General features: G+C 59.9%; 2 protein-coding genes and 1 long non-coding RNA gene across 3 annotated transcripts in view; 1 reads left to right on the plus strand and 2 right to left on the minus strand.

Annotated features, from left to right (window-relative positions):
• Nucleotides 1–42: 42 nt before the first annotated feature.
• LOC110255659 (uncharacterized) lies at nt 43–6,600 on the minus strand. Its single transcript, XR_002336278.2, has 3 exons — nt 6,471–6,600; nt 6,256–6,348; nt 43–3,800 (listed from the first exon to the last, which is right to left on the minus strand). It is a non-coding gene; the product is annotated as an uncharacterized LOC110255659 (long non-coding RNA).
• Nucleotides 6,601–8,218: 1,618 nt separating this feature from the next.
• Nucleotides 8,219–11,077, plus strand: SHISA4 (shisa family member 4). The gene is made up of 5 exons (XM_021064525.2): nt 8,219–8,410; nt 8,658–8,829; nt 9,563–9,696; nt 10,306–10,473; nt 10,593–11,077. Exons 1-5 carry the CDS (start codon nt 8,338–8,340, stop codon nt 10,637–10,639), a joined length of 594 nt encoding a protein of 197 aa, XP_020920184.2. The 5' UTR covers nt 8,219–8,337; the 3' UTR covers nt 10,640–11,077.
• A 3,803-nt stretch (nt 11,078–14,880) lies between these two features.
• The window catches only part of LMOD1 (leiomodin 1), a 28,517-nt gene continuing 22,428 nt past the window's right edge, over nt 14,881–20,969 (minus strand). The window contains exons 2-3 of the mRNA XM_021064524.2: nt 16,076–17,578; nt 14,881–15,586 (exon numbers count right to left, since the gene is read on the minus strand). Of these exons, the coding sequence (XP_020920183.1) occupies nt 15,560–15,586; nt 16,076–17,578 (1,530 nt within the window). The 3' untranslated portion in view covers nt 14,881–15,559. The remainder of the gene's footprint in view (nt 15,587–16,075; nt 17,579–20,969) is intronic.

The following is a 20,969-nucleotide window of genomic DNA, read 5'->3' on the forward strand; positions in this document are numbered from 1 at the left end:
TGTAGACACCACCCTCCTGTGCTTTAGCGAACCTGGTGCAAACGATGCCTAGAGAAATGACACCATCCAATCGGGTATCATGAAGGGAGGCCCCTTCATGGGGAATTTAGTCTGTCATGGGTTCAGAGAGTGAACAAGGATGAAAAATCACTGGGAGGAAGGCCAACAGCCCGGCGTCCCTTTGGGGTAGCGCCCACTTCTAATAGTGACAAGCTATTTCTTCAGGTCGGTGGCCTCCCTGGCAGGAAATGGCCTACACAGCGAGCTTTACTCTGTTCCCAAGGAGGAGCCCCTGTGGACCCTGCTTCCGCAGGACTTGTGGGAGCCTTGGTCCCAGAGTTGCCCCTCTGCGAGGGGGGCCCGAGGGCACGTCCACAGGGCCCCTGCCCACGGCTTTCTCCAGGACAGGGGCTGCTTTCAAGGTAGTGCCCACGGGGTGCAGTGTTCCAGGTCCCACAGGGCCAGGTCACCCCTGGCTCGGCACAAAGGGCGGCCTTGTGCCAGCAGCGCAGGACTGCTGAGTTGGGGAAGCCGGGGCTCCCACGCAGACTGGCCTGCTCCTCAGAAACCTTGTCTGTGTCACCTGCCACAGTGACCCTTGGGCCAGGGTCACTCCCTGCTCTCCTTGTGCTGGTCTTGCAGGAGACTGACCACCCCCTGCCCCACGGACCTCGGCCGTGGCTGAGTGCGGGGGAGGGTCTCCACCCCCTCGTCAGGAGGACCTCCTCAGTTCCAAGGTCACTTTCCCACTCAACCCTTACACGAGGATCCGGGCGACGCGGGCCCACGAGGAAGAGGGTTCAGAGTCGACGTCTGCTGTCGGAGCAGGCAGTGGGGAAGACCTGCTGGAGGCCACTTCAACTCCAGCTCCTCCCCTGGGTCCTGCCTTTTTGGCCAAACAGAACGAGTTTCCTGTAGAAGGGTCAGGCTCCCTAGTTAGGAGTTGGGTTTGAGCTAGGACCCTTGCAGATCGGCGCTCCCTGGTGGTGCCGTGTCACCGCTGTGGTTCAGGGTCAGGCAGAGAACAAACATCCTGTGCCTTGGGTGTGGGAAAGAGGACAGTTGGGGACTAGTAAGAGCACCTGGCAGTCCTGAGATTCTTTATGTCCCCAGACCCTGGGGGGCAGCAGCTGGGATACCAGAAGTGACGGGAGGGGAGTGGATGAGCTCAGGTCACAGACCCCCAGCGGCATCAATTGGGCATCGCGAGCCCACGGTGACAGCGTAATGGACGGGGTTTCCCAGGTGTTCATCGCGGGCTTCAGAATGAGGATGTCAGTTTGGCCTCGGTGTCACAGACTAGGTGGCATCTGGGCAGGGTAAAATCAGAAGTGGGCAAACTGGCCACCGGCTAGCAGACGTGATTAACCTATTGTGGGTGGTTTATGACGTGCCCAGGCCAGGGCTCTCGCCATCCTCGGCCCCTCCTTTGAAAAGGATATGAGGCCATGTACAGAAGAAATGGCTCCTGGACAAGGGAGAGATGCTGATCAAAGCTTCAGATGAGGGGAGATCTGGGAAGGATGGTAATCCAGGATCCAGGCGAACATCTGCAAGCTGTGAACGTGGGCAGGTCCTCTGGGGCTGTTTTCAGAAGTGTGGGTGGACAGGAGTGTCTGGAGAGGGAGCACAGCACCCGCCTGTGTGCCAGGAGCTGCTCACGCATCCACGGAAGCACAGCGGAGGCCGAGGCAGTGGGCCTGCGGCGCTCTGTTCTGTTCTGGGGCCCGAGAGAGAAGAGGCCCCTGGCAGGAGGAGGGGGACACGCCATGTGGAGGATGGGCCCTGTCCAGGAAGGAAGCGGAGGGCAGGGTGATGGCACCCACCGCTCCGGAAGCTTGAAGGCTTGTCCAGTGAAAGGCGCTAGCCAGGCGGACCCGTGGCCACCAAGGGGATGGTAACACAAAGCCCATTTCTGGCTTCTCTCTGTTCTGTTCCAGCAAATCTCAGGCTTCTTGAACGTGCAAGGCTGTTGGTGCTGCCCCCAGGAGCCAGTCTCGCAGGGGGTCAGAAACTACAGTGTGCGTGGGGCTGTGTTCTGGGCTTAGCCCCCGCCGCCAGTAAAAGGGTGTGTGGGGTCAGTGGCGGGCAGAGATTGTGGCAGTGCTAAAGGCCCTGCTGCTCTACGTGTCACTTGCTCATCTCCTTAGACCTTCTGCAGTGGCCCCTTGCACGTGGCGGGGGAGGGGGCAGGGGCAGCCCTGGTACACGCAGTTCTCTGTACCCGGGGATCCAGCCACCCACAGATGGTATAGTCCGGTCATATTTACCAGTGGAAAAACCTGTGTGTCAGTGGACCTGCGTTGTTGAAGCTCTGACAACCCCACAAAGCAGGTGGTTGTGTTCGCTCATCTACAGGCTGATGAGGCTGAGGGGCAGAGATGCTAAACATCCCCAGCTGAAGGTCACCCAGCGAGAGTGGCCTAATCCGCGGGGGGGGCACTTCCTGCCTCCCTGTGTCCCCCATTTGCCAGGAGATGGGGGTGGGGTGGGACATTCCAGAGAAAGGAGAACGTCAGAAAAAAACCGCAGTGGAATGGAATTGCGATTGCAGAGCTTAGGAGCAGTTAAGAGTACTGGCACTTGTGGCACATGGGACACAGCCAGGAATGAGCTGGAAGTGCCAGGAAAAACCAGCTGGTTGAAGGTCCTGCGAGACCTTTTCTTCGGGGGTGGAAGACCCCTCGGAGGTCTACGTGGAGAAGGGATGTGATGAGAGTCCAGTGACCAGAGGGTGACTTGGGAGCCGGGAGCAGGGTGCACGCTGGTCTGGCAGCAGCAGCCACAGTGGGGGACCGGGAGGGAGCCTGGACCAGGATGGTAACAGGAGGGGGTAGAGCAGAGGCGGGCAGACAGCCGCCAAGGGACAGCGCCCAGGATGGCGGCCCTGAGGGGTAGGTGCTGCTGAGGGTCCCTGCCCATCCGTGGAATCGTGGAAGCGCCCAGCTGGAGGCTGGACGCTGAACTGGCATCATCCGTCCTGGCAGGTGCCCATTCCCACTGGACCCATTGCTCATTGGGATTCCAGTAGCCAAACAGCCAAAAGTAACTGTTAACAATAAAGTTCCAGGAGTTCCCTTTGTGGCTCAGTGGTTAACGAATCCTACTAGGAACCATGAGGTTGCAGGTTCGATCCCTGGCCTTGCTCAGTGGGTTAAGGATCCGGCATTGCCGTGAGCTGTGGTGTAGGATGCCGATGTGGCTCGGATCTGGCGTTGCTGCGGCTGTGGGGTAGGCCGGCAGCTACAGCTCCGATTAGACCCCTAGCCTGGGAACCTCTATATGCCATGGGTGCAGCCCTAAAAGGACAAAAGACAAAAAAAAAAAAAAAAAACAATAAAATTCCAGAGTTTGTGAGTTATTTACCATTCTCTGATGGACTGTACAGGTTCAACATCATCCATGCAAAGGACCTCATGATCCAGTTCTTTTTTTTTGAGTAAGTGAGAAAGGGTGGCATTCCTGTTGTGGTCCTGAAATTCCAGGTCACACTAGGTCTTGCTGTGGTCCACCCACAACAGGGGACTGGCCAGGGCTCCAGTCCTCTAATACCTACCTCGGGGCTGTGGTGATGAGTAAAGAGGAAGGAATTAAAGAGCCTCGGGTCTGGAGAGTCCTCACTGTCACCCTCCAGTCGCTGGGAGCTGTTTGGCAGCCTCTGTGACTCACTCAGTGGGCTAGAGTGACTCAGTTCAGCTTCAGATGCCACTGCTGACGGGCGTCTCGGGGAGCCTGGGGTGGGTGGGGGCGGCTCCACGAGGACTCTGCAGCACCCGCCAGGCAGAGCTTTCCGTGGTTATCTGTGTGACATTAGAAGGGATCCATGCATTCATTTGCTTTCACTAGGCTCCAATTATTCCAAGAACACAGCCCAGTTCTTCACACATTTCCTCGCCTTCATTGCTTCCGCAGGAAGAAAGCAGAACAGTTAGGATAACCTGCTTCTGGGTCCTCTGCTGGAAGCCTGTGTGAACTGAGATTAGGCCCAGGGTCTTGGAGGAAGAGAGGGAGACAGAAAAGGGGAGGGGTGCCAGAAGACAAGGGACAGCAGGGGGGCCTGGGGGTGGTGAGACCCCTGTCCTGATCTCGGCGGGGCACCTGGAGATGAGAGGCCTGGACACGGGGCCACATAAGCCAAGGCCACTGGATTCACAGCCCCTGGGCTGGAATCAGCAGAGCCCGAATGGACAAGGCTGCAGCCCCCCCCCACCCCGTGTTTTGCACTGTGCAAGGCCCCAGAACCTGATCCTGGCAGAGGGAGCAAACCATAGTGACAACAGACTGCACACACCCCCACCCCGCAGCTGGCAGGATGCTCAGTAGGATCTAATTTGATTACAAGAAAACGAACTGGCATTTCTCACACATCTGGCTTTAGGCTGCATTCCTCCCTGGCGTGGCTGCCGCGCCGCCCCCAGCCCTGCCCACTGAGTCAGGACAGGCATTAGGGCCAGTCCGCCGGGCCTGCCAGGGACCTGCTGCGTGACATGAGTCAGGAGAGCAAAGGACCAGAGCATATCTGCCAGCTCGCCTGGGGCTCTAGTGGCTTTGACTGAACCCTAGTCCATTTACAAGTGAGGAAGCCCAGGCCAGAGGGGAAGGGGGCGTGGGCTCTCCCGGTTGGCAGAGCCAGGCCTGCCCTGGCTGGCATTCAGAGCACAGACTGCATCCTGCACCCAGCTCAGCCGTTCATCTGCTGGGCAACTCTGGGTGCGCTGCTTAAATGACCCAGGAAAGTGAACAGTGGTCGTGTGTTTCCTGGGGTGACTGTGCAGGGCTGCCTCGTGGGAAGGCCAGTGCGATTCTCGCCGCTTGACCTGCCCTCAGGGAGCTGGGCTCAAGGGGAGTGACAGGCGGTTCCCGTCTGTGCAGGTGGCTGGCACAGCACTGGGCTGAAACACACCCCGGGTGCAAAGGGTCAGTGGAAGGCTGAAGCCTGTGTCCCCAAACCCTTCCCAGGAGAGGGAGTGGGGACAGACAGAGCTGTAAACAGAGCCTTCTTCCTCTCTTACCCTCCAGATCCCAAAATAACACTCATCTGTCCCCACCCTGCCCAGCGGGCAGAGCTGCAGACTGAGTAAGATGCCATTTAAAGATAACCCGGCTCTTCCCCACCCCCGCCCCTGTCTGCCCCACTGGCTGGGCTGGGCTCCTGGGGCCAGGCCCCAGCTGAACTGAGACACTGCTGCTCCCCCACCAGAGCCAGCTGGCCCCCTGAGGCCCTGGGACTCTGTGAAAAAGCAGAAGCCTGACCTTCTGGGAGAGAAAGCCCTGCAGAGGCATTGATAAGATCCCTCTGGAGAAGGAGGTGGAGCGGCAGGGAGCTGATTCCCCACTGTCCCCTCCCCTAGACCCCGCCCACCAAGAGGACAAACACAGGAGACAGCCTTTTTTTTTGGCTTCTTAGGGCTGTACCTGAGGCATATGGAGGTTCCCAGGCTAGGGGTCCAATCAGAGCTACAGCTGCCCACCTACACCTCAGCCACAGCAACACGGGATCCGAGCCGCATCTGCGACCTACATCACCGCTCATGGCCACACGGGATCCTTAACCCACTGAGCGAGGCCAGGGATCGAACCGGCAACCTCATGGTTCCTAGTCAGATTCATTTCTGCTGCACCACGACAGGAACTCAAAGGAGAAAGCCTTTTGTTTACAGCAAGAGAGATTCAGGCTAGACACCAGGAAAAAGTTCCTGATGAAGGAGAAATGTTTGTTTACTCTGGGGCAGTGGGAGCCAGGAGATCCTGTTGCTTTTTTTTTTTTTTGGCCATGCCCCTGGCAGGCAAAATTCCTGGGCCAGGGATCGAACCCAGGCCACAGTGGTGACACCACCAGCTCCTTAACCTGTTGAGCCACCAGGGAGCTCTGAGATCCCGGTCCTTCGGTGTGGTGAGATCACATCACACAGAGGACAGGGTGTGGTAACCTATCTGGAGGGGGACGGGGGTCCCCTTGGGGTGCTGCTGAAGGGACGACCAGTGGCCAAGAGGACGAGGGAAGGTGGTTACTCTGATCTCAGAATGGCCTGGCAGCCGGGTGGGCAGACCCTGGGGCATGCGGGGGCCTGGGCAGGCTGCTCTGATTTGAAGAGGAGCATCAAAGAGGCTGGAGGAGGCCTGGGCTGGTCACTGGTCGCAGCAGGAATGACTCAGCAGAGCACTCCCACACCGCCCAGGCCAGGCCCAAACCGGGTCACAGGCACAGCCAGCGCCCCCCCCTCCACCTGCTCCCTACCCCCACCCCAGACCTACCTTCCTTCCCACACATCCTGTGGGGCTGAGGGTAGGGCACCAGCGATTCCTGAGGACGCGCTCCATGCCAGGCCCAGCACGGGCACTTCTGACCTGTTTGAGGAGAGGCAGGAGGCGGCTTTGAAGTCACAAAAGTCCCATTCCAAATCCTGGCCCTGGGAGCTGGAATTAACTTCCTCCAACCCAACTCCATCTGCACAGTGGGGCCAACTCACTTGCAGAGTTATAGCTGCTAGTGTTATTGTCATCACAGTCCAGGCCCCCAGGGAGAGTGTGCCATGTCCGTGTGGCCGTGTTCGGGGCCAGCGCCGGAACTGCTGTCCTCTTTTCGATGATAGCCATTCTGATGGGTGTGAGGCGACATCTCTTTGGGGTTTTGGTGGCATTTCTGGGATGATTAGTGACGCCCAGCATCTTTTCATCTGTCTGTGTGTCTTCTTTGGAAAAATGTCTATTCAGATTCTCTGCCCTTTTCTCTTTTGTCCCCGCCCACAGCATGTGGAAATTCCAGGGCCATAGCAGGGACCTGAGCCACAGCAGTGACAACCCTGGACCCTTAGCCCACTGAGCCACCAGGAAGCTCCCTAGATCCTCTGCCCATTTCTTTCTTTCTTTCTTTCTTTCTGTCTGTCTGTCTGTCTGTCTGTCTTTCTTTCTGTCTTTCTTTCTTTCTTTCTTTCTGTCTTTTTAGGGCCACACCCACAGCAGACGGAGGTTCCCAGGCTAGGGGTTGAATCGGAGCTGTAGTCACTGGTCTCACCACAGCCACAGCAGCCCCAGATCCGAGCTGTATCTGAGACCCACTACAGCTCATGGCAATGCTGGATCCTTAACCCACCGAGTTGAGGCCAGGGATCAAACCCACATCCTCATGGAGACTAGTCAAGTTTGTTACCACTGAGCCACAACGGGAACTCCCTTCTGCCCATTTCTAATCAGATTGTTTGTTTGACGTTGAATCGTATGTGCTCTTTATGTATTTTGGATATTAGCCTCGTATAGCATATATCGTTTGCAGATAGCTTCTCTCATGAGGTGGGGGAAGTCACTTGGATTTAGCATGCCTCCGCCACTCACTGCCTCTGTCACCTGGACACTTTAATAACTTCCTTGAGTCCTAGTTTCTCTGTCTATAAAAGGGACTGGCAACACCAGTGAACCTGGTTTAGCTCATGGGATTGTGGGGAACCGCAAATGAGGGACATGTCCAAGCACCCTGAGGGCTAAGGGAGGCTATGGATTTTCTCCCCAGAAAATTTTGGTCCCCTGCATGTTCCCGGTCCGTGTGGCCCTGCAGTAGGGGCCTGGCCACCAACACACAGTACAAACTTAGCAGGAGACTGAAAGAGGTCTCGCTGTAAGGAACTCTGGCCCTTGCTCTGCCCTGCTTTCCTGCAGCATCTCTGCGGGGCTGCTCTAGAAGAAAGGGGTTTTCACTCTCAAGGCCGTCTGACTGGATGGGTCCCAGGTGGCCCCAGCGCCCAGCCACCCGGAAGCGTGAGGCCATAGGCTGGCGCATGCCAGCGCTGACCACTCGGAGGGGGAAGGGGCCGCTCAGGGAGCCAATGCAGCTGGCAGGGTCCAGGCCTGTGGGCTCGACGGGGACAAAGCTGCTCTGAGCCGCCTCTCAATGGGCGCCTGTGTTCCGCGGTGGGGGCAGGGTGCTCCGGGCCTCCTCCTGCTCCTCCCCGCCGCCGCAGGACGTCTTCGGCTGGACACTGGGGCAGAAGAGGTCCCGCACAGGGAAGGTCCGGGTCGGCCCCTGTGCCTGGGCTTTCGGAGATGGCACCAGGATCAGGGCTTCTGGGGCCCAGAACGCTGATTGGGCCGAGGCAGGGGGCGGGCCCAGGCCCGGCGGGCCCCCACTGTGCCCAGCCGCTTGGTCGCGGGAGCCCGCGCGGGGCGTGGCCAGGGGCGTGGCCGGCGTGGACCCCGGACGGGCGGGGCGCGGGGACAGATCACCGAGGACCAGCCGAGCCCGCCCCGAGGAGGCGGGGAGGAGCCGGGCGGGCGCGCTGGCCCCGCGGAGCTGGGCGGCCGGCGTTGTCCTGCGCGCCCGGCGGCCGCTCCACGCGCCCCGCTATGCCGCCCGCGGGGCTCCGCGGGGCCGCGCCGCTCGCGGTGATCGCGCTCCTGGTGCTGGGGGCGCCCCTGGGTAAGGGCCGGGGGCCACGGGCGTGGCGCGCGCGGGGGAGGCCCTGGAGGAGGCGGTGCCCGGGCGTGGCGGGGTCCGTGGGAGGGGAGGGCAAGAGTGGGCTGACCCCGGGGGGGCCGCTCCAGGCAGAGGCCTCTGGGCTCAGGGACCAGGGCAGACCTTCGGGTGGTGAGAGTAGGGCGCGCGGGAGGGGGGCAGCCAGAGACCCGGCCCGGTGGCCACTGGGCACCCGCACCCCTGTCTGCAGCGCTAGCCGGCGAGGACTGCCTCTGGTACGTGGATCGGAATGGCTCCTGGCAGCCGGGCTTTAACTGCGAGTTCTCAACCTTCTGCTGCGGGACCTGCTACCAGCGCTACTGCTGCAGAGACCCGACCTTGCTCATCACCGAGAGGCAGCAGAAGCACTGCCTGGCCTTCAGGTGGGCTCCTCCCCTCCTTGTCCACCTCCACATTCTTAGCCCAGACCCAGGCTCCGGCTAGGGGACAAGGCGAATCTTGAGTGTCCAGCTTGGGAATTCCAGGAGGGGCCGTTAGTAAACACGTCAAGTGCTGGTGGGGCTGAGCCCTCCCCTTGGCCCTGCCCTGGCTGCAGAGGGAGGGTGCAGGGTCAGCGCCAGGGCCGGTGTCGTTCTGCCAGGAAGGCAGGAGACCCAGTCTCATGCCTCACTAGCTGCGTGGTCTTGCAGAAGACACGTCCTGGGTGGGTCACTTTCCTCTTCATTGAAACCAGGCCGGGACGGGGGGCGGGGGGTGCCACAGTTAGTAGTTTTCCAGCGTCTTTTTGAAGGGGCCTGCTGACATATAAAACAGGTACAAGAAGACCGATTGCAGTGGGATTTTAAAAAACAGCTCTGGATCATTGCCCAGGGGACTTGCAGGGCTCACGGTCAGAAGTCTAACCGGTTAAGTTGCTGCCGTAGGGCGCCCACTGCAAATCCCCAGAGGCCACTCGCTGGCCAGCAGGCGCCTGGCCTTCCGGGAAGCGTGGTTCCCTAAGATCCCCTGCGGGGTTCCGCAGAGCCCACCAGGAACCCCAAATCTCAGCTCTCTGTGGCCCCCTGCTGGCCAGGAGTCCAAGCACAGCTTTCAGGTCACCCTGTGAGGACTTTCTGCTTGAGGCTTGGAAGGTGAGGCACGCTTCTCTGTCTAAAGCCCCAAGACCATAGCAGGCATCGCTTCTGCCGTGATCCTCTTCGTGGCTGTGGTCGCCACCACCATCTGCTGCTTCCTCTGCTCCTGCTGCTACCTGTACCGCCGGCGCCAGCAGCTGCAGAGCCCTTTTGAAGGTAGGTGCGGGGCTGGGCAGGTGCGCCCCAGACAGGCCTGCTGAGCCCCCGGGTGGACACTGGAGCTCCAGGAGACGTGATTCTGTCGCATGTGTCCTGGACTCACCACCTGCCAGCTTGTCACCCATACACAGGAACGTGCAGGGGCACGTGTGAACACTGTACCCGTGTGTGCCTGTGTTGTCTGGAGGCAGCGAGTGTGTGCACAGGCTTGTGGGACTCTCAGGAAGCGTGTGTGCGGGGGCTGGAGTGTGAGCGCGTGGATGGGCTGGGTGTGCAAAGGGCGTGTGGCTGCGCCTATGCCTAAACCTGCTGGGCAGGGGTCCATGCCAGAGGCCCCCTGGGGGCAGGCTTGCTAAGCTGCAGGATTCCAGCCCCCAGCTGCCGTCTCCTTGCCCAGATAGCACCTTCCCCAGGCTGTGCCCCCAGCCCTCGAGGTCCCCAAACCCCAGCTGAGGGGAGCAAAGTGCTGACTGCAATTGACCCTCTGGGCTACCTGCAGGCAACCCGCTGGCTCTGCTCAGCAAGGTCTCGGAGCAGAGTTGGCTGGGCCGGCCCTGCTTCCCATGGAGGTGGCATTCTAAGTGTGGCTCCTTGTCCCCCACCCAGGCCAGGAGATTCCAATGACAGGCATCCCAGTGCAACCAGTGTACCCGTACCCCCAGGACCCCAAAGCCGGCCCTGTACCCCCCCAGCCTGGCTTCATGTACCCGCCTAGTGCTCCTGCGCCCCAGTATCCGCTCTACCCGGCGGGGCCCCCTGTCTACAACCCTGCAGGTAAGCCAGCCTGAGCTCTCGCCCCACGCCCGCACCTCTCTGTCTCGCGTGCCTGCCCCAGACTTCCAGGCCTACCCTCCTGTGCACCCTGACCCCCGCCCTGTCTCCTTGGCTTGCAGCTCCACCCCCCTACGTGCCCCCCCAGCCCTCCTACCCAGGAGCCTGAAGAGCCGGCCGTGGTGTCTCTGCCATCCCTCAGGGGCGCCTCCCTCTGGACCTCCGTGTGGCCCGGGGGGCGGGCAGGGTCCTCTTCTTGCCGGGCCCCAGACCGAGCCACACCCTGAGACCTTCTGGGAACAGAGCCCCAGGAGGAGGAAAGGAGCTGAGCTGGAACTTGGCCGTGAATAGGGGCGGGTCGGGGGCTTGACGTGCGTTCACCGTTTTAACTGGGGCGATGGAAGGACGGGAAAGCCTGGGTCACAGCCCCTGCTTTCCTCCTCCTACCAGGATGTCGGTGGCCGGCCAGAAGGCGGGGCCCCTCCTGCCTGCCCACATGGCTGGGGTGGGGCTGGGGGGACTCCACCAACGGGGGATGGAAGCCCTCCTCCTGGCCGCCCTTCCCCCCAGGGCTAAGGCCTGCTGGATTAAAGCTGTCAACTTGGGACTCACGCGGTCGCATCATTGGGCTGTCCGCACCTGCCTCAGCATGGCTGGCAGCTCCGTGACCCCAAAGCAGGGGAGGGCTGGTGCCAGGCAGGGCTGGAGCACGGGCAGAACTACCCAGCCTGGGGGCTCCTTGGGCCGCCTCCCAGAGCCAGGGAGGTGGGTCTCGCCACACCTGGAAGAAGGTGCTTGTTTGCCTTGCGGATTCCACTCGAGGGGCCAGGTCTGTGAGGCACTGCCAGCTGCCCAAAGGCACCTTCTCCTGTCCCATACACTTGGATTCACCCTTGGGCCCCAACATCATCGGACCTTGAGTGTATCTCCCAAGGTCACCAGGTCTCAGCTTCCCCATCTGTTGAATGGGCACACTGCCTCAGGGCAGTCATGCCGGTGAACCATGTACAGGGAACTTGGTCGGCTGAGCCGTAACAGGTCAGGGGTTCCAGGACCCGCAGCTGAGAGGAGCTGGACTGGGTAGGTGCTCTGTCAGCCGCCTTGCACTATCAGGAAGCCCAGGACACCAGGCCCCCAGGCTCAGTTCGGTGCCTCCACTGGGCCTGGCAGGTGCCCCCTGCCCCCTTGGCCTCACCCTCTGAGGATGCCAGCCTGGTGACAAATCCAGGAAAGGGAGTTTTATTTATTTCCCTATTTCTTGGCCAAACCATGGCATACGGAAGTTCCCTAGAGAGGGATGGAATCCGAGCTGCAGCTGGGGCCTACGCCCCAGCAGCAGCAACACTGGATCCTTAACCTGATGTGCCACAGTGGGAACTCCCATATCGTTTTTAATTCAAGTGGAAAAGTGCCAAGTCAGCTTGGAAAACCACTCGACTGGCCACCTGCCCCTTTCCAAGCCCCCCTGCTCAGTCCCCTTCCAGCCATCTGCTGGTGCTCCAGCCCCACTGCAGCCTGCCTTGCCCGCTCCGTCTCCTCAGACTTCTGGGCCCCTGCAGCCTTGGCTCTATGGCCATCGTGCCTTCTGGGGCTCTTGTCACACAGCCCAGAGCCAGGAGCTCCTGGGCCAGATGCTTGGGGCCAGTGTTAGACCTCTGCTCCTGGACCTGACCCAGAAGGGACAGCCAGTGCTCCTGGGTCCAGAGCCGGGACCATGGCTGCAAGTCCACCTTCTCCCTGAAAGTGGGGACGAGAGGAGGGAGGGGGCCATGAGTCTTCTGGCTTCTAGTCTGCAGGTTCTCCTGGAAGAGGGGGTCTCCAGGTTATCTCGGGGTGGGAGGCAGAGGAGGTTTGCTGGAAAACGTTTCCGAGTTTCCCTTAAGGGGTAAGTGAACACAAGGCCATGCCAGTCAGAATGAATTATCCTTAAATCCACAGCCTGAGGCCAAGTACAAAAGGCTCTGCAGTCTGGGGCGGAGGCTTTATCTCCATCTTTCTCCATTGGTGCTGCCTCTCCGAGGCCGAAAGCCCCCTTTCCAACACTGCCAATCAAGTCAGTCTGCAAAAGCCTGAAAATAAGAGAATTCTAGGAAAAGGGGGAAAAGGAGTGATGCTTTCACGTGCTGGGAGCGGAGAGGAGGCCCCCTCACATTCTCTAGTTTTTAAAACAGGGCAACAGCCTGTCTGTCGTGTCTCCGGTACCCCCAGCTCATCTGCTCATCACCAGGGGGTGGGACACAGCCGTTCCTGAGAAGTCACCCTATGAGGCAGTGCGACTCCCAAGGATTGGGTCTGCAGTGGTGAAAATGGGGTTCTGCCAGGCTAGGAGGGAGCAGGGAGGACCCCCAGGGTAGGTCTGGGAAGCAGAGATGGAGGAGGAGTGTTTTACATGGTGGCCTGTGTTATGGGGGCAGCGGGGTCTGCTCGGGTGGTGGGGAGGCTGAGCCAGGAGGAGAAGGCAGGAAGAGGGCTAGGATCGAGGAACCTGGAAATACAGTGGGACCAGGAGCCAGAGGTTAGTGAGAAAGGGGAGCGCTGGGGTGATGGAGGCCAGGAGCTGGGGAGAATGGAGGCTGCTGGGAAAGTGAGGCCCGGCCTGTGGGAGAAAGGAGGGGGAGAGAGGCCTGGAGGAGGCCACGGGGTGGGAGGGGGTGCCCAGCCAGAGAGGGCAGGTATACGCCAGCAGGGGGCAAGGGGGCAGAGGGGGACCCCTTCCCAGGTCAGGTGCCTGTCTCAGGCAACAACACCCCTTCCCCTCAACCCAGACAGGGCAGCCCACTAGGCTGGATGATTTTGGTGGGTGACTCGCCTTTGGTTTTGTTGTTTTTTTTTTTGGCCACACCCGGGCATGCGGAAGTTCCTGGATCCACCCTGAGCTACAGCTGTAATCAGAGCCACCGCAGTGACAACGCCAGATCCTGAACTCGCTGAGCTGGAGTGAACTCCCTGAGCTGGAGTGAACTCCCAGCAGATCTTGATGTTTCTTAGAGGAGCCATCAGAGTGGCCTTGATCCAGAACCCCACCCCCACCCCGACCCCAGCCCAGGCCCCTGCCCCCGCACTGCACGGACCTCCTGCGACAGGAAGTGGGGACAGTTGGCCCCGCAGCCTGGGCTCCTCCAGGGCTTGAGTGCCAGCCCAGACGGGCGGGTGGGGGAGGACACTTTTCCTGCGGTCCCGGGCGAGGCAGGGGAGCCGGCTGCTGCCGCTGGAGGGCCCTGGGTAGCCTCCTGGCCCAGGTCCACAGGAAACCTGGCTTTGAATCCAGATCTATCAGCTGTCAAGTCATTTGCTTTGCCAGGCGAACTCTCCTCTTAATTCAGCTGATCACTAAAAGCCCGTGGCTCCAGGACGACCTGCCCCCAGGCCTCCCCGCGGGGAAGGCCACCTGGGGTCCTGCTGCCCACAATCCAGGCTCCGAAAGCCGCGCTCTGGAGGCCGGGGATCGCGGTGTCCGCCAGGTGGCGCTGCGCCCCCGCCCCTGGCTCAAAAGGGATGACGTCATGGAAGGGCGGAGCCCACCGGGGAGGGGAGGCAGCGGAGGGCGGTGCCCCTTGCTGCCTGGGAACAGCCCAGGGTGGTTTTCAGTAGGACAATCTTTTTTTTTCGGCCTGTTTTTTTTTTGGGGGGGGGCTCACCCTCGGCGTATGGAGGTTCCTAGGCTAGGGGACAAACTGGAGCTGTAGCCGCTGGCCTTCACCACAGCCACAGCCACTCTGGATCCTTAACCCACTGAGCCAGGCCAGGGATCCAACCGCAGCCTCATGGATACTAGCCGGGTTCCTTATCGCTGAGCCACAACAGGAAGTCCCACAGTCCACCAATCTTGATTTAAGCATGCCGCGTCCTAAAGCGACAGGGCCTGTTGGAGCTCTAAGATGGGGCCCTTTGAGCCAGTCAAGCCAGAAAGATGCCTTTGATGTATTCGCGGTGGAGGGCGCAGGGGCAGGGAGTGAAATCAGGGACCAGGGCTGACGGGGCGCATGCGTGTGATGTGGCCCCTGTTCCTGGTGGTCCTTTCATTTCTCTGCCTTCAGGATTTAGGGCTGCTGAGAGGAGCAGGACCCCAGCCCGCAGTTAGGACCAGTTACAGATGGAGCAGTCCCAACATGCCTAATAGAGCTATTCTAGCGGCCTGTGCTCCACTCTGCCTGCTGCCCCGACAGCAGCTCTGCCTTCCTGCTGACCCCAGACAGCTGGGCTGAGGCCCGGGCCTGGACAGCCAGGTCGGCGGGGAGCCAGCCCCTCTGTTTCAGTCTTTCCCCCAAGCTGTGCTCTCTATGGCTAATGGAAGCTTGTGTTGTGGCCAGCTCACGGTGTCATGGCAGGGAACCTGAGTTTCCAGAGCCCTCCAGGGAGCACAGGTGAGCCTCGGGACCTTCGGGACATCACAGAAGTGGGCATGGCCACTCACAGCTAAAGGCTTGTATATATTATCAAAATCTCATGGAAAAACAGATACACAGCCATTTATACAACAGCAGGTGGGTGTGAGGAAATGTCTGCTTTGGCCTCAAACCTTCAGGTCCAGCCGCTGTCTATCCTCTCCTCCCATCTGGAGCCCACTCCCCACCAGGCCCGGTGCCCCTGCCATGGCCTCTCATTAGCCCAGAGCGGGCTGGGGGTATCCTCAGCCCCTCCTCCCTCTCCCCTAGGGCCCCTGCCCCTCGCAGAGACCCACCAGCCCAGCAGCCTTGCCCCATGGGCTCCTCAGAGGCCTGAATCCTGGCCCTGGAGGGCAGTGGGGCCGGGGGGGTCGCATGGTCCCTGGGGGACACCTTTCCCGGATCCCAGGCCTTTGGCAGCTTGCCAGCCAGCCACATAGGCCCCAGGCGGGCCCTCTTCTCGGTCACGTGCTAAAAGGACTCTTCTTGTCCAGAAACCTCAGCTCCAGGCTTAAAAGACATTTGAGGAGAGCCTCAGAGACAAGAAAAAGAAAGCGAGGAGAGCATCCTTCGCAGAGCTGGCCCAGGCCTCCAGCTCTCCCAGGCAGAGCAGGTCAGCCGGCGCGGTGGGCGGGGTCTGTGCGGCCCTGGGAGGCGGGGCCTGGGCGGGCGTGGCGGGGGCGGTCGGCGCCTGCGGTGGGATCCTACTGAAGTAGCTTGGGCACCTGTACCTGTTGGGGCAAAGCAGAGACGGTTTAGAGGAGGTCGCCGGGCAGGGGCCCCTGGAATTCCTCTCACCTCCCGTCCCTCTGGTCTCCCGAACAAATGCGGTGTCGACAGAGGATGCCTGTTCCCTTTTCAAAAACTGGATGCCATTAAATGACCCTGGCATTACTGGCGAGGTGGTGGAGATGGAGCCCGGCCAGGCTGAGGACCACGACTCTGCCACCCGGGGAGGCAGAGCCTTAGAAGCAGGATCTCCTGGGATCTTTGGGATAAACTGGTCCTGAGAGGGAGTTAGGGACACAAAGACCATTTTTGTTTGGGGAACGGGTGAGGGAAGACCTGGAGAGCCTGAAGCTGCTCCACCATTTCTGGGAGAAACGGGTTTCCTGGAACCCAGGGGTGGCCAGCCTGGGGCGCAGGCGGCTGAGATGAGGCAGGTTCTTCCCCCCCCCCCGTTCCCAGTCGGGCCCCCTGCTGAGCCCCCAGCTGCTGACCTTCTTGAGCTGCTTGAGGTTGCTGGAGCGGATGGCGGCCAGCAGCTGGTCCCGGGAGTTCTTCTCCTGGGCAGGGAGAAGCCTGTCGCCCATCTTCCGCTGGGTGGCTGGTGAGAGCGAGTTCTTCAGGTTCTCCATGATGAGTGGGGGGGCCAGGGGTGGCGGGGGTGGGGGGGGCGCAGCTGGGGCACCCCCTTTCCCTGGAGAGTTCTTGGGGGCGGCCTTGGGGGATGGCTGCGGGGAGGGTTTCGGGGAGCCTTTGGCGGGGGCCCCAGCCTTGGGCACCTGCAGCAGCGCCTTCTCCCCGCGGGCCTCCTGCGCCTGCCGCTGCTCCTGCAGCCGCTTCTGCCGCTGCCGGTCCATGTTGCGGCTGAGCAGGTTGGTGACGGTCATGCGGGGCCCGGCCAGCTCAAAGTGGTAGCCCAGCTTGAGCAGCGTGGTATTCTCCTTGAGCAGCTTGGCCATCTCCATCTCCGTCTTGCCGCCGCAGATGTGGCGCTGGTTGTGGAAGCGGAGCTCGGTCAGCGAGCTGTTCTGGAGGAGCGCCCGGAAGATGGCCAGGATGCCCTTGCTCGTGATGTGGTTGGAGTCCAGGTTCAGGCTGGTGATGGTCTTGTTGGCCTTGAGCATGATGGCGATGGCGAAGGCCACGTGGTCGTCGGCCCGCGTGTTGGCCAAGGCGAAGACCTTGACGGCGGTGTTGAACTCCAGCGCCTCGGCGAAGCGCACCAGGATTTCGGTGGTGATGCAGTCTGAGTTGTTGACATTGACCTCGGTCACCTCCGGGTCGTTGTTCCTCACCCGCTCCAGGGGCTCGTCAAAGATGCTGGGGGCCGCTTCCTCCCCGGCCTGGGCAGGCACGTCAGCCGGCTTTGGGGGTGCCCCGGGGGCTGGGGGCTCCGGTGCTGGGGTCTTGCTCTCCTCTCGGGGTGCCTTTGCATGCGGGGGCTCCTCCTTTTTGGCCTTCTCCTCCTCCGTCCTGGCGCCCGTGTCCCCACTCCGTCTCTTCACCTCCTGGCGCTCTGTCCGGGCGTCTGTCCCTCTCGCCACCTCCTGGCCCTCGGTCCGGGCGTCCGCATCCTTCCCACGCCCCTTCACCTTCGCCACCTCCTCTCTCCTGCTGGCCTCCTTCTTCTCCTCTCCTTTCTTGCCTTTGTCCCTGCTTGCACCGGGGCTCCTGTCACGCCCCTGCCTCTCCTCGTCCTTCCTGGGGGCGGCTGTCCCCTCCTGTGCCCGCCCTTCCTTCCCGGCCTCCTTCCTGTCCACGGCGGCCCTGACCCGTCCCTTCTCAAGGCCCCTGATGAGTTTCTCCTCCTTGGGCCTCTCTGTACTTTTGCCATCGGCTTCCTCCTTGTCTCTCGAGAAGCTTTTCTTCAAGACGCCCTTTCTTGGCTCCTTCGCCAGGTCTGAGTCCCGTCGGGGGCCCAGGGGCTTCTTGCTGGCATCTCTGCACCTCTCCTCTCCGTTCTTGGCGTCTGCCTTGGTCTCGCCTTGCTTGCCCTCCTGAGAATTCAGAAAAGAAAAATAAACATGAAGAGCTGGCTGTGGAGGGAGACAGAATGGACTTGGGGGCACTTAGGTGACCTCCTGGAACCTCAGGACGGGCCCGGGGTTGGAGGGTGGGGTGGGTGGGTGGCAAGGTGAGCTGTGGGGAGACTTGCAGACCCTCAGGGTCCTTAGGCCCCAGGAACCTGGGGCAGGGGCTGTGGCTGCTCCTCCCCAGAAGATTCTCAGACCCCAAATGTCCTTCCTCTGTTGTGGGTGAGGAGGAAGGAGGTCCCCGCTGAGTCCTTTTTTTTTGTCCTTTTGCCTTTTCTTGAGCCGCTCCCGCAGCATATGGAGGTTCCCAGGCTGGGGTCCAATCGGATCTGTAGCCACCGGCCTATGCCACAGCCACAGCAATGCCAGATCCGAGCCACATCTGCAACCCACAGCACAGCTCACAGCAATGCTGAATCCTTAGCCCACAGCACAGCTCACAGCAATGCTGAATCCTTAGCCCACAGCACAGCTCACAGCAATGCTGAATCCTTAACCCACAGCACAGCTCACAGCAATGCTGAATCCTTAGCCCACTAAGCAAGGCCAGGGAACGAACCCGCAACCTCATGGTTCCTAGTCGGATTCAATGACCACTTCGCCAAGAGGGGAAATACCCCCGCTGAGTCTTGATGGAAAAGAGGCAAAAGGAAACATCCCTAACACTCCGTTGAAAATTTTGAATTTTCTTTCATCTTTTTTTTTTTTTTTTGCATTGTGTTTGATCTTTTACAACATTCATTAAAACATGGGTTTTCGGAGTTCCCGTCGTGGCACAATGGAAACGAATCAGATAGGAACCATGAGGTTGCGGGTTCAGTCCCTGGCCTTGCTCAGTGGGTTAAGGATCGGCGTTGCCACGAGCTGTGGTGTAGGCCGGTGTCTACAGCTCCAATTAGACCCCTAGCCTAGAAACCTCCATATGCCAAGGGTGCGGCCCTGAAAAGCAAACAAAACAACAACAAAAAAACCACGGGTTTGGAGTTCCCGTCATGGCTCAGTGGTTAACGAATCCAACTAGGAACCATGAGGTTGCGGGTTCGGTCCCTGCCCTTGCTCAGTGGGTTTGGGGATCTGGTACTGCCGTGAGCTGTGGTGTAGGTTGCAGACGTGGCTCGGATCCTGCGTTGCTGTGGCTCTGGCATAGGCTGGTGGCTATAGCTCCAACTGGACCCCTAGCCTGGGAACTCCATATGCCGCGAGAGTGGCCCAATAAATGGCAAAAAGACAACAACAACAGAAAAAAAAAACATGGGTTTTCTTGCTGTCTGTGCACAGCCCTGCCCTGGCCCCCGGGGTATGGCAGCAGCTCTCAGATACTGGGCTTTTATAGCCAATACCTTTTCAAAGGAAAAGTTTGGAGGTACCAGCAAAGGACTGCTTACATTTTATTTTACCAACTGGGGGTGATTAGACCTTCTCTCTACCATCCTCACTTCACAGAAAAAAGACAGAGCCAACAATGAAGAAGGAAGGCAGACCTAAGAGAATAAAGATGTTGCCTTTACGCCAAGTGCATGCTTTTTTTTTTGCCATTTTTTGGACCACTCCCGTGGCATATGGAGATTCCCAGGCTAGGGGTCGAATCGAAGCTGTAGCTGCTGGCCTATACCACAGCCACAGCCATGCCAGATCCAAGCTGCGTCTGCAACCTACACCACAGCTCACAACAATGCCGGATCCTTAACCCACTGAGCAAGGCCAGGGATCGAATCAGCAACCTCGTGGTTCCCAGTTGGATTCATTAACCACTGAGCCACAGCAGGAACTTCGCAAATGCATGCTTTTTGAAAAAGCCACGTGCTTTTCCTTATTTTTCAGTAAGCACTTTGCTAAGGACCTGCCCTCTCTGTGAGGAGGCTGGGGTCTGCCAGGGGAGCCGACTTCAGGATCGCTCTGCTGGGACTGGGAGTGGGTGCTGCACCCTGTGCTGAGATTGCTGGGGGCCGGGGGGGGGGGGGCGTGTCACTGTGCTGAGCTAGAGGCCAAAATTCAAGGCAAAATCTGCAACTTAGCCTGGGAGCCACCAATGCAGCTGAATTGCCTAAGATGAGACCCTAGATCTAGCAGTCGGACTCTGATGGACCCCAGACCAGTTGGGCCCCCAGGGAGGCTGCCCTGTCCTTCTGAAGGTTCTGAACAGGATGAGATGGCCTGACCCCTGGAAGGTGAGCAGGGTAATGGGGACAGAAGCCCACGCTTGGCCAGCGTGGCCCTTCCTCACCCACCGCCTCCTGGAGGGAGTGGGCTACTGGCTGGCCCTGCAGCAACAGTGTGTACCTGGGACGAGAGCATAGGTGGGGACCAGCCCCAGGGTTTATTTAGCTGCGGGGGTCCTCAGCTCCTCTGTGCGAGTCCCATCAGGCAGCCAAGGAGCACGGGCCCTGCTGAGACAGAGCCTCAGGGTGCACCCCTTCCCCCTCCCGTGGGCCGGGCCACGCTGGGGACTCATGGGGCCGGAGTGATGGGCACAGGGTGGGGACCTCCCACTCTGGTCCCCAGAACCGGGTATGTCCCTGTTATTGTCTTCAAGTCCCCTTCAAAGAGATGAAACCCCAGGGCTTCCCGTCGTGGCGCAGTGGTTAACAAATCCGACTAGGAACCATGCGGATGTGGGTTCGGTCCCTGGCCTTGCTCAGTGGGTTGAGGATCCGGCGTTGCCGTGAGCTGTGGTGTAGGTCACAGACGTGGCTCGGATCTAGTATTGCTGTGGCTCTGGTGTAGCCTGGCGGCTATGGCTCTGGTAGGCTGGCGGCTATGGCTCTGATTGGACCCCTAGCCTGGGAACCTCCATATGCCATGGGAGCGGCCCTAGAAAAGGCAAAAAGACAAAAAAAAAAAAAAAAGATGAAACCCCAAAGTCTCTGGCCGGGTCTCCTTGTGATGGCCCTTCCACCACCTTGACCAGCCTGGGCTGCTCACTCCCTGCTGGAGAAGCAATGTTGCCCATGCCTCAACCCGTCACCACGTGTAACCTGTTCCCCATGCAAATAAGTTATCCTGCCCAAGACCCAGCAGAAGATCAAGCTGGGTCTCCACTCAGTTTGTGGGGTATAAAGACTATTGTAGAGTGAGTTGGGCACTCTTTTTTAACCAGCATGCAAGGTACTTTCACTTTAAGAAATGTGTAACCCGTCCACTGTTCCAGTGCTTCGTTAGGGTGAGATGGGACCAAGGAACCTGATGGTATCAACTTTTCAGAGCATCCTCTGGGGCTGGGCAGGAGGGGAGGGGACTGCCTTGATGGGAAAAGACCTGCCCTCAGTCTGGCCAGGGCAGCCCTGCCCCTACCCCCCACCTCCAGCCCACCAGGCTAAGAAGGCTTCCACCAGACTCCGTCCCCTGTCCACTCTGG

Source organism: Sus scrofa, chromosome 10 (genome assembly GCF_054392235.1).
Source record: "Sus scrofa isolate SSC_HxYL_T2T_F1_AM1 chromosome 10, Sscrofa_HxYL_maternal_Yorkshire_Landrace_v2.0, whole genome shotgun sequence".
In the NCBI taxonomy this organism is placed as follows: domain Eukaryota; kingdom Metazoa; phylum Chordata; class Mammalia; order Artiodactyla; family Suidae; genus Sus; species Sus scrofa.

Bases quoted from the DNA above. Each gene is read 5' to 3' on its own strand.
- SHISA4 (XM_021064525.2), top strand. From the start codon at position 8,338: ATGCCGCCCGCGGGGCTCCGCGGGGCCGCGCCGCTCGCGGTGATCGCG. The intron at 8,830-9,562 runs GTGGGCTCCTCC...CTCTGTCTAAAG, and splicing joins AAGCACTGCCTGGCCTTCAG to CCCCAAGACCATAGCAGGCA. The intron at 10,474-10,592 runs GTAAGCCAGCCT...CTTGGCTTGCAG, and splicing joins CCCTGTCTACAACCCTGCAG to CTCCACCCCCCTACGTGCCC.